The following is an 11,209-nucleotide window of genomic DNA, read 5'->3' as shown; positions in this document are numbered from 1 at the left end:
GAGAGAGAGAGAGAGGGGAGAGAGAGAGAGAGAGAGAGAGAGAGAGAGAGAGAGAGAGAGAGAGAGAGGGGGAAGAGGGAGAGGGAGAGATAGATGGGAGAAAGAGGGGGTAAAGAGGGAGATGGGAAGGGAGAGTGACCCGAGCCCAGACCTCACCAGCAGCCTCTGCTGTGTCCGTCTGTTCCCTTGCAGGTGTGAGAGCTTCACGTCTGACAGCTCTCTGGAGCTACCGCGGTCTTCGGACCCTGAGGACCACCTCTCCAACAGCTTCTCTACGCCGCCCTCCACCTTCCCGCCGCTCGGCCACGCCTTCAGACCCCCGCTCAGCGCGCCCGGCTCCGTGACCCTCGACCCCGCCAGCCGCCTGCTCTCCTCCGGCTCATCCGGTTCCTCCGCCCTCCTGCAGCGAGACTCCTCCCCCAGCGTCTTCCCGTTCGACGGGCCCTTCCCCCTGCCCTCCTCCTCCTCCTTCTCGCTGTGCACCAATCAGCATCCAGTCCCGCGCCTGCCCCCCAAGCCTGGCCACCAACCACACGCCAGCGGCCCGTGGCAGGCCAATGAGCTGTCGCACTTAGATCACTCTCGACCAATCCCGAGGAGGATCTCGTTCTCGGGGATGGACCACGCGTTGACAGGTGGGGGCCCCCCTTGGGAGTGGAGTTTATGGGCGGGGCTGCGTTGGGGTTCCTGTCCCAGGCTGTTTCCCAACGTGAGGGCTGCAGCCTTGCTAGAACTCTTCCTTGCGAGTCGCGTCCTATGGAGACGGGGCTAGAGTGCTGGCTAGCGTTTGTAGCGGTCAGAGTTTGGAACGACTTGCTAGTGTGGAAGCGCTTCCGCTTTTTAATATTGCTCCAGTGGTAAATATTTTAATATTTATATGTTTTGAGTGTTCTCAACATTGGAACAGTGCTTGTCGGCGTTCTATGACGTAGCGTCCTTAAAAGGGCGGCCGTTTTAGCGTGCTTCCTTCACGTTGGGAAACAGCTCCTGACACCCGGCTGAACGTTCTTCTTCTCTGTCTTCTGTTGCAGGACACACAGAATTTTCCCTGAGGAACAAGAGACTGAGTCTCAATCTGGTGAGCGGCCGCCATTCAATGACTAACTAACTTCAGACTCATTATGAGACAGAAGGACAGACATGGACAGACACATTTGGCTCAGGAGGTAGAGCGGGGTTTGGCTGGTAACCGGAAGGTTGCCAGTTCGATCCCCGGCTCCTCCTAGCCTAGAGGTGTCCCCGAGACACCTCACCCTCACTGCTCCCGACGAGCTGGCTGTCGCCTTGCGTGGTTGTGAATGTGTCCGTGAATGGGCGAATGTCAGGCAGTATTGTAAAGCGCTTTGAGCGGCCACTGGTTAGAAGAGCGCTGTAGGAATGCGGTCCACTTACCGTTTACTTCCTGCTGCAACGGCCAGACCGAAGCACCATCTCACCTTCTGTCCCGTGCTCCTCCAGCCCTCGCAGCTCTCCAGCCCTGCGCCGGCTCTCCAGGCTGACTCCGAGGCCTACATTCCCATGTCGGCCTCCCTGACCCGCTGCTCCCTGGACACCTCTGACGGCTACCTCCCCATGAGGCCCCTGGGGGGGCCAGGCGCTGGGCTGGAGGCCCCCCCCAGGGGCCACAGCCCCCTGAGGGGGCCGCAGGACGACCTCCTGCCCCCGCCCATCAACCGGCACCTCAAACCGCGGCAGAGAGGTGAGGGAGACGAGGTGGACGGACACAGAGCCGCCGCCGCCGCTGCTTTGGAGGAACACTTTAGAGTAGAGCCTGGAGTACAGGTGTTAGAGTAGAGTAGAGCCTGGAGTACAGGTGTTAGAGTAGAGTAGAGCCTGGAGTTCAGGTGTTAGAGTAGAGTAGAGCCTGGAGTACAGGTGTTAGAGTAGAGTAGAGCCTGGAGTACAGGTGTTAGAGTAGAGTAGAGCCTGGGGTACAGGTATTACAGTACAGTAGAGAGTAGAGTACAGTAGAGCCTAGAGTACAGATATCCGAGTAGAGAGTAGAGTACAGATATCAGAGTAGAGTACAGATATCAGAGTAGAGAGTAGAGTACAGATATCAGAGTAGAGTACAGATATCCGAGTAGAGAGTAGAGTACAGATATCAGAGTAGAGAGTACAGTACAGATATCAGAGTAGAGTACAGATATCCGAGTAGAGAGTAGAGTACAGATATCAGAGTAGAGAGTAGAGTACAGATATCAGAGTAGAGTACAGATATCAGAGTAGAGAGTAGAGTACAGATATCCGAGTAGAGAGTAGAGTACAGATATCCGAGTAGAGAGTAGAGTACAGATATCAGAGTAGAGAGTAGAGTACAGATATCAGAGTAGAGTACAGATATCAGAGTAGAGTAATAAAGTAGGCGGAGGAGTTATTGGACATTTCCAAGATCTGCTTTCCAGAAATCAATCCATCCCAAATCGATTTTCATAATCATGTAATGCAATCAATAATTTTAATGAAATTGTTTATAATATAAAATGGATCTGCTGAGAAAAAATTATTCCTATTCCACCTTTAAAAACAAGTAGAGTTTGGTGATAAATACAATAAATATCAGCTCCCATAGCGTCCTCCTAAAGAGCAGGAGGAGGAGTAAAGAGGTTAAATCGATGTAAGTTTCAAACGCTTTGCTCCAAACCTAACAATGACTTCATACCTCCCGCAGCGCGACCCCCGCCCCTCGACCTGCGGGGCCTCTCCACCATCAGGGAGTTCCCCACGCGACCCCTCGCAGGCCCGCCGATGACATCATCAGGGTGAGACGCCAACACACACGCGCACACACGCGCACGCACGCACGCACACACACACACACACACACACACACACACACACACACACACACACACACACACACACACACACACACACACACACACACACACACACACACACACACACACACACACACACACACACGCACAGTATCCAATTCAACAGACTTTCTTCTGAGACCTTGACTATCCAGGTTTTTACGAACCACCACATTTGATAAGGAAGCGAAAGCAAATCTAAAGACAAAACTTGATTAGGTCCAATATGTCTGTGTGACTTGGCTCAGAGAAAAACTGGATTCTAACTTCATGGTTGAAATAATAGGCCTATGTCTTTTCAAGTCTCTTTTATCATTCTATCGTTGGCAACGCACTGCATCTTATAAGTATCACAGTCAAAGTGCCCGCTTATGTGTGACGTTGATGTGTGAGGTGTATTCGTCCTGATGCTCCGAACACAGAGACATGGTGGATGGTTTTCCGAGTGGACCAACGTATGAGAACGAAGACGACCTGGACGCAGACGACTGCTACACTCCAATGGTAATGAAACCTGCTCCTTAATGACCTGTATCTGGATTATTCACTCTAAATATCTTCGGACAGAAACAAAAAAAATCACATAGTAGTAGCAGTCGTTTTAATATATTAGTATATTAGCATGATGACTCCAGTTATTTTATTGATGAATGAGGTGTTTGACGGGATCATTACAGTTCCAGTATACCTCTGACGGAGCGAGCGGCTCGTGGCCCAGGAGATCCAACCTGGACTACCTCTCCCTGGACTTCAACTCGGCCTCCCCTTCTCCCGTACAGAAGGTAGGTTCTCTCGTTCTCTCGATCTCCGTCAGAGCCTGATTCACCGTTACTTAGAACAACAAGCTCATCGGTCACCAGGAACGGAATGCTCTGGAATCAGTGAATCACACCTGTAGCTGTCGCATTGTCGACATAGACTGCTTCCTTAATCTATGATGACACATCGTGGTCATTTTATGATTCATTAAAATAAATGTGTTAATAATAGCTCCTTGAAAATTCCACTGTATATCTGAGATATTTAATTTCTTAGTTTCTTTATTTAATATTCATGCATAGGCCTATTTGCTTTAAAGGTTTTCACAGTGAAATGTTGTTTAATTATTGAATTTAAAGGGATTCTGTATTTTTTTATTGTATTTGGTACATCTCATTGTTCTTTTCTTAACTTAACAACTTATTAGATAAATCTTACCTAGGCAGCGGTCTTTCTAAATTGTGTGTAATGTGACTGTCGGTCCACCAGAAGGCGCTATTGGTCGACGAGCACAAGGTGGACTACGTCCAGGTGGACGAGAAGAAAACCCAGGCCCTTCAAAGCACCAGGCTCGAGTGGACCGACGTCCGCCAGTCGAAGGCCTGAGGGCGTTGAGGAGGAGCCGCTCCCCGGCCTGGGGAGAGAGGACCAGTAGCACTTTGTTACAGTGGATGAAGGAAGACGTCGACAACTCTAGTTGAAACTTTTCCGTCAAATGCATTTCAACAGATGAAACAAGACACTGTTCGGAGTTGTTACATACAATGGCTGTATGGATATTCAAGAAAAATGAATACTTTTTATGTTTATATGTAAATATTGATCCAAAATTAGTTGTTAACGTGTTTATAGTATTTGGACTTGAAGTAGATATTTTTAAAACTGTTTTGTTTTACCACAATCCTTTAATGTTCTAATGTATGCTGTAATGTGTGATGTTTTCTTCATTTTGTGTATATTTTTGATATTCTCAGGTACATGAGATAAACTCATGGATTAAATTGGGTTCTTATTGAACTAACTTTAAATGTTATATTTCTAGTTTATTTCACATCAGCATAACACATCTGATAAAACCATTACTCACAATGCACAACATAACATAATGTGGACATCGTGTGTTGTATTGAGTACTATTATTGAATGATAACAATATTACTTTACTAGTAAGAAACACTATGATTTGATTTTACATCATTGCATTGACATGTAATATTTATAATAGACCAGGTAGGGAATGGGGGCGGGACTAGTGACGTCGTCAGCGAGCGCCGGGAATCTTTTTTCCAATGGGGAGAAAAAAGAAAGAAAAGAAGGAAAGATGTTGGGACGTGATGATGGACCGACCCGGTGAGGTGTAACCTCCACACTCCGTTATATGCAGTAAGTGGCCTTCCGTTCACCTCATAGTGCCGGGGCTTTTAAATCCCCGCGGGAATCAGACCCCAGGCGGGATAAGAGAGCCACAGGGAGGGTTAGCATGGTTAGCCTTTAGCCCCAAAACAAACCGAGCCAGGTTGGGACTGAAGTGGAAGTTGGGGATGATCTGCTGCTGATCGCAGAATCGGGTCCCCAGCTACGGGGTCTCCGTTCCAGGCCGGGAAGTCTAGTAGTCTGGATGAATACCGGAAGGAATAGTAAGAAGATAGACCCAGACATAAGTTATAAAGGGTATAATGCATTTACCTGAATGGTTGCAAAGGGTATAATGCATCACCAACTCCAGTTATAAAGGATTTCATTCATCCCTGACACTGGTTACAAAGGATTAGTAGTTAATTTTCCTGAAATAGGTTACAGTGACGTTATTGAATGCAATATTGAAATATCACAACATCCTTAACATCACCTATTTCAATTTTCCCTTGATTCATTCTTGAATGGAGCCTGAATGAAATGCAATGTTTGCAATGAAACTGCCAATGCTGCTGAAAGTAGGATGATGGGTGTGATTTATCATTACTAATAATAGTCAGTTCAGTAGCAAACATTTTAAAGATCACAATTTAAACACCCAACCTGCTCACTGTACCAAATGAAAAAGAAGGTTTTCCGACTCATTGTTTAGAAAGTAGTGAGTGTCACGGGTGAATCCGAACCGAACCTTTTGAAAGAAGAATTAACAATGAGCCTCTCATGTTGGGCGTCTCATTCTATCTCATTTGTTTTTCTGCATTCTTGGCCAGGTCATTCTTGTAAAATATATTTTAATCTCAATGAATTATCTTACCTGGTTAGATAAAGGATTGATGGATTTTCTGAATCTCAGGCCTCTCAATCGATGGACCTGACGGAGAGCTGGACTCCAGCTGTGCTCGGAGCTGATTCCCATTGGTCGACCGCCATGGGCGTCTGATCCACCGGCCGCGTTGCTCCGGGAGGAGACCGCCATGGCGTTCCGCGAGGTGGAAGAGCAGGACGGCGAGACGAAGCATCTGACTCTGGCCCGCGAGCATCTGTCCGTCTGCAGCGTCCATGACCCCCTGGAAGACCCCCACCCGGACCCCGACGCCCCCGCCCCCGCCCCCGCCCCCACCAAGCCCCCGGCGCCCGGCAAACTACGCAGAACCGCCCTGAGGTTCTTCGGCGTGCGTAAAAGTATCTGCCTTTTGCCCGCCATATTCGGCGGGAGGAGCAAGAATCAAACCAAGAAGAGAGTCGGTAAGAGCAGAACCCACGATGGCCTCAGCAAGGCGAGCTGCGGGGACAGTCCCGGGAGCGAGGGCGCCTCTGGGGGAAGCTTCGGGACCCTCGGTCGGAGGGATGGCGTGCAGGGGGGCGCGAGCGGCGACTTCTACCCCGCGGCAGAGCAGAAGTCGCAGTCGTTCCCGCGGCAGAAGAAGGGCCTGAGGGGTCTGTTCCACAGCATCCGGCTCCACCGCGCGCAGAGGAACGCCGAGGCGGAGAGCAACGAGATGACGACGCTGCCCTCGTCCGTGGCTCTGGGGGAGGTGCCGGCTGCTGCTGCTGCTGTGGTCGTCGTCGTGGTGCGGGAGGACGCCAACCGAAACGAGTGCCTGGGGAGCTTGTCTTCACCCGAGATGCCTGACGGGGCGACGCTGAGCGACGCCGCCGCCGTCCCACCCGAATGTAACGACCGAGACACGAGGGCCTTCGCGGAGCAAGGGCCCCGGGACTCCCTGTCCTTCCGAGATCCGATCCCCGACGACCACGAGGACGAGAACACGTCGACGACGTTGTCCGGCGAGTACCTCGACGGGGCTGTCGTCGCGCACAGCGAGTCGTGTCCGCAGCTGGGGTTGACGCCCGAGGCGGAGCCGGCGGCCAGGCCGCCGGGCTCCTCGGACCGGCTCGACCTCATCTTCGAGGACGTGGCGTCGCTGAAGAGCTTCGACTCGCTGACGGGCTGCGGCGACATCATCGCCGACCAGGACGACGACAGCCTGGCGGAGAGCACCGTCTCGGGGGAGCGCAGCCGCAACGCCGGGAAGCGCTCGTCCTGCTGCCTCACGTACCAGGGCGGCGGCGAGGAGATGGCCTCCCCCGACGACCTGGAGGCCGACGGGCTCCGCGACCTCTGGGGGGAGACGCCCGGGGAGGAGGACATGTTCTGCTCCAGCAACACAGAGCCCACCTCGGACCTGACCAGCTCCCAGTGCGGCGGCGGCCAGCAGTCCAGCGCCACGGACGCCTCCACCCTCACCCCGGACGAGCTGACCCCCCAGAGCGAGCATCAGGGCTCGGCGCCCACCAGCGACGAGGGCTACTACGACTCCATCACCCCGGGGCCCGAGGACGCCCAGGCGAAGCTGGACAGGATGGGGCCGACGGACAGAATCCCCAGAGACAGCTACAGCGGGGACGCCCTCTACGAGCTGTTCGTCCCGGAGGAGAGCCTCATCAGCCCGCACTACGAGAACGGGTCGGGGCTGGGGGGCTCCGAGTCCTGCGGGTACGGGCTGGGCTCGGAGGGGATGGCCGACACGGCTTTCCTTCCCGAGTTGAATCCGTTGGAAATGGGGTCCAACCTCTACGAGGACCAGGACTTCCCGAGTGTGTACGACGCGGTCATGTGCAACGAATCCAAAGAGTTTGCACCTTTTTCGAAAAGTTTCTCCGGCTCCCGCCCACAAGAGAATGCCAACCTCAATCTGACGACCCAGGAGTTCTTCAACAACAACAACAGAATCAACCTGGATCCCTCCCGTGAAAACGGAAACATACTGGAACCCGCCGAGAGGAGGCTCCAGTCCATCCACGCCGACTCGTTCGGCAGCGTGGAGGACCCCGACTTTACGAGATTCTCCCCCACGTTCAGCGACACGAAAGGATCCCCCGACGGGAACCAACCCCTGCCTTCGTCGTACAGCAACCCCTGCTCGCCGGGACGCGACCACGCGGACGAAGGGCAGACGGTGTGCTTCTCCCAGGCCCTGGTGGACTACACCAAACACTCGCAGTTCCTGAGGGACAACGCGGACGGCCTGGACTCCGGCTCCTCCCTGTCCCCCAACATGGAGGCGCTGCCCACCATCGTGACCTTCGACGTGATGGACATGCACAACGAGGGGGAGTACGACGACCAGCTGCGGGAGGGCCTGGAGGAGGACGGCGGCTCCGCGCCCTACCCCGCCTTCCAGGAGAGCTACCTGCAGAAGGAGGACCTCGCCCGCTGCGACTACCAAACGCTGAGCTCCGTGTACGGACAGAACCGGTTCGGCGACGCGTGGACCATCGCCAGCCTGCCGCGCCACCTGGGCCTTCCCAAGGCGGCGTCGGCGTCGGCCTCGGAGCGGAGGAGCCGTTCGCTGGACCGGGAGGGGCTGGAGCGGAGCGCCGAGGAGTACCCCGGGAGCGCGGCGGCCGGGCCCGTCTATCCCCCGGCCGACGGGGGCTCCCACCGGGCGTACCCCCCCCACGATACGAAGAATGTACACTCTGGGTCCGCGTTTGAGGCCCCCGACGGCGGTGGCGGCAGCGTTGTTCCGTGGCCCGCTCCGGCGTCGAGCCGCTCGGCTGCGACGGACGACCAGAGCGAGGTCAAAGCCCTCCGCCGTGCCGCGGCGCGCCCGTCCGTCAGGGACTATAAGAGCGCCGCGTCCCACCGCCTCCCCGCCGGGGGGGCCCGGGACACCAGACAGTGCGCCCCTCGCCTGCCGCCGGGCGAGTCGGGCTCCCCCTACAGCACCTTCGCGTTCCCCGACCTGACGGGCTCGGACCTGATGACCATGGTGGCGGCCTCGGGGGAATCAGAAGGGGGTGTTTTTTACGCCCCTGCCTTTAAAGTTCAGACATTTGGTAAGAAGTAGACGGCGGTTTAATGGCTGCTGTGGTGAGGGGGTTCGTTATGCAGCGAGGTCACCCAGGGGTACAGCCGGTGCTACTGTCTGCGGAAACATCCCATAATAAGCCGGAGATCATCATCATCTGCATGCATATAACGAGGGTGTCCTGTCGTTTTTACCAACGCTGATTCTTACAGTTGGTGTATTTTTAATCTGTGGTTCCTGAGGTGTGGTCTGTGATCACCCCGGTCACGGGCCTGATCCAGCTGGCAGCCATCTTGGATCTAACCGCTAGCTGGGTGGTGAGGTTGAATGCGGTATCCATCATGCAGTTCCGCCCACGCAGCTAGCGTTTGGATCCAAGATGGAGACCAACATGGCCGTTCGCTGGATAAGGCCCATTGCATCCAGGACCCACAGCTCAGCCTCTCGCATTAGGTCACTACATATCATTTTGAAAGGAATACACGTTTTTTTATACTTTGTTAGTTCACGGATTTACACGTGGTTAGTGCTCACTGTGTAATCACTTTACTTTAATCGCAAGTAGACCTCATTGAAATGTATCCTCACTGAAACGTCTCCATCTGTGACTCGTGTAACAAGCTGCTGTTTGCACGTGTTTAACATACCGTAGCCAGACTATCCAGATTATCACAGTAGCTTCACTTTGTCGAATAGCCTTCTTCTATTGCACAGTTAAAGTGGGTGGGCTGGGCCACACTGCTCTGCTTAAAGCTGAAAGTGCCAATGCTAGTTCTTGTGCTACCTTTAGCTGCACAGGGGTGCCTGTATGTCTCTTTTTGGGGGGTTATACCTTTTCGTGGCGGTATTATTAAACGTTCTTGCTTCGTTCTTTTCTACATGCCAAATAGGATTTTTAGGTAACTACAAAGATGAACTATACTCTTCTTAATTCATCCATGATGAGACACAATGTCTGTAAGGAATATTACCAGAGATACTCTCTAGTTGTTAGTTTTAGCGAGTCCAGTATAGGCAGCATAGCAATGTTTAAAAAAGAGAATGGACCATTTAAAATGTGCTTTCTGAGACCTCTGACTGCTTGGGCGGACTGAGTCCTCACCGATCTTTCTTTCATAAGGAAGATCCTTACACTTTACTTCTAGATAAACTGCATTTAAACCTTCAATCATGGCGAATACATGTCTGTCCTGGTAGATAAAGCTTTTTGTGCCCTATTTTTCCACCACACCTCGCCTGTTTTTCCAGGGTCTGACCCGCTTCCACCAGTTAGCGACGGATCCGTGTGGCGAACAAGGAGCTGAAGTGTCCCATGTTTGTGCGTGTCACAAACATGTCATGTTTAGTGTGATGTTGTACATCTGTCGTATGATTTGTATTTATACTTCTCAACCCTGTATTTGAACAGTGTATTTTGAACTACATTGTGTGTTAAATATATTTTTTGTTTGAAGAAGTTGGACTATTTCTTTCATCAGATTTCTAATCAACTACCTGTTGACCTGGGCAAGAAGGGGGTTCATATCATAAAAGGCGTAATGTTCTGCTGTTTTTCAAACTACATCTAAATCAGCATTCATTAATAAGTAACTACAAGTTTACTTCTTATCTATTAGTAATGATATATATGCAGCCATACCAGGCTTTAGAGTAGACAATAGTACACCCTTTTACCTGGAGATGTTGATATCCAGCTTTTAGCATATGCAGTAATGGTCTCCATTATATATGAGTTGCATTGAGCGGGGATATTCACCGTGAGAGCGAACACCCTGGCCTGACAGGGTCCGTCCACACACAAGACAGCTGCCTGTTCAGATCCCGGTGGAGGAGAGAAACACCCTGTTCTGTACAGAAGAAGCTGTTCAGGAGATTACAGACAAGATGTTAAGTAATAATAATAGATCAAATTTATATAGCGCTTTTCCCAGTGCTTAAAGACGCTTCACAATCGCTTCATAAGCTAAATCATAAGAAAGAAAAAAAGAATGTTTAGGTTGCAACGGATCGAGCTGTGGCTCAGGTTCAGGAAAAGGTTTAGTAGCAAGAAAAGTGCTACAGACGAGCAGTATATGACTTAATTATACCCGATGACATGTCACAGTATTACAGAGACTGATCCAGATGAGTCCACAAGTTCTCAATTCCATGAAACCCAGGGAGCCCACAGGAGAGCGCTTATCATGCAGGTTGGATGTTCTAGAGAGGCTGGTGTTCAGATGCACCGTGATGTAAAAACGCTTTTTAAAAACCAAAATACCCAATGATTAAACGGGAAGCGATAAATAATTGATTTGATGGTTTCAACCTACAAATCAAACAAGAGACATGCAGGTGTCCAATCTTATTTAGGGTTGTACGACATCCATAATGCTATATGAATAACGATTATTACTTGCC

At 51.6% G+C, this 11,209-nt stretch overlaps 1 protein-coding gene across 1 annotated transcript; it reads left to right on the top strand.

The window, feature by feature from the left end:
* Positions 1-4,184: 4,184 nt before the first annotated feature.
* On the top strand, positions 4,185-10,354 carry LOC130386240 (APC membrane recruitment protein 1-like). Its single transcript, XM_056595035.1, has 2 exons — positions 4,185-4,961; positions 5,848-10,354. Exon 2 carries the CDS (start codon positions 5,969-5,971, stop codon positions 8,846-8,848), a length of 2,880 nt encoding a protein of 959 aa, XP_056451010.1. The 5' UTR covers positions 4,185-4,961; positions 5,848-5,968; the 3' UTR covers positions 8,849-10,354.
* Positions 10,355-11,209: the final 855 nt, after the last annotated feature.

This window comes from Gadus chalcogrammus, chromosome 7, assembly GCF_026213295.1.
Source record: "Gadus chalcogrammus isolate NIFS_2021 chromosome 7, NIFS_Gcha_1.0, whole genome shotgun sequence".
In the NCBI taxonomy this organism is placed as follows: Eukaryota; Metazoa; Chordata; class Actinopteri; order Gadiformes; family Gadidae; genus Gadus; species Gadus chalcogrammus.
This window is presented reverse-complemented; position numbering and strand designations above follow the sequence as displayed.

What these genes read in the sequence shown, in the direction of transcription:
- LOC130386240 (XM_056595035.1), top strand. Translation starts at nt 5,969, where the DNA reads ATGGCGTTCCGCGAGGTGGAAGAGCAGGACGGCGAGACGAAGCATCTG.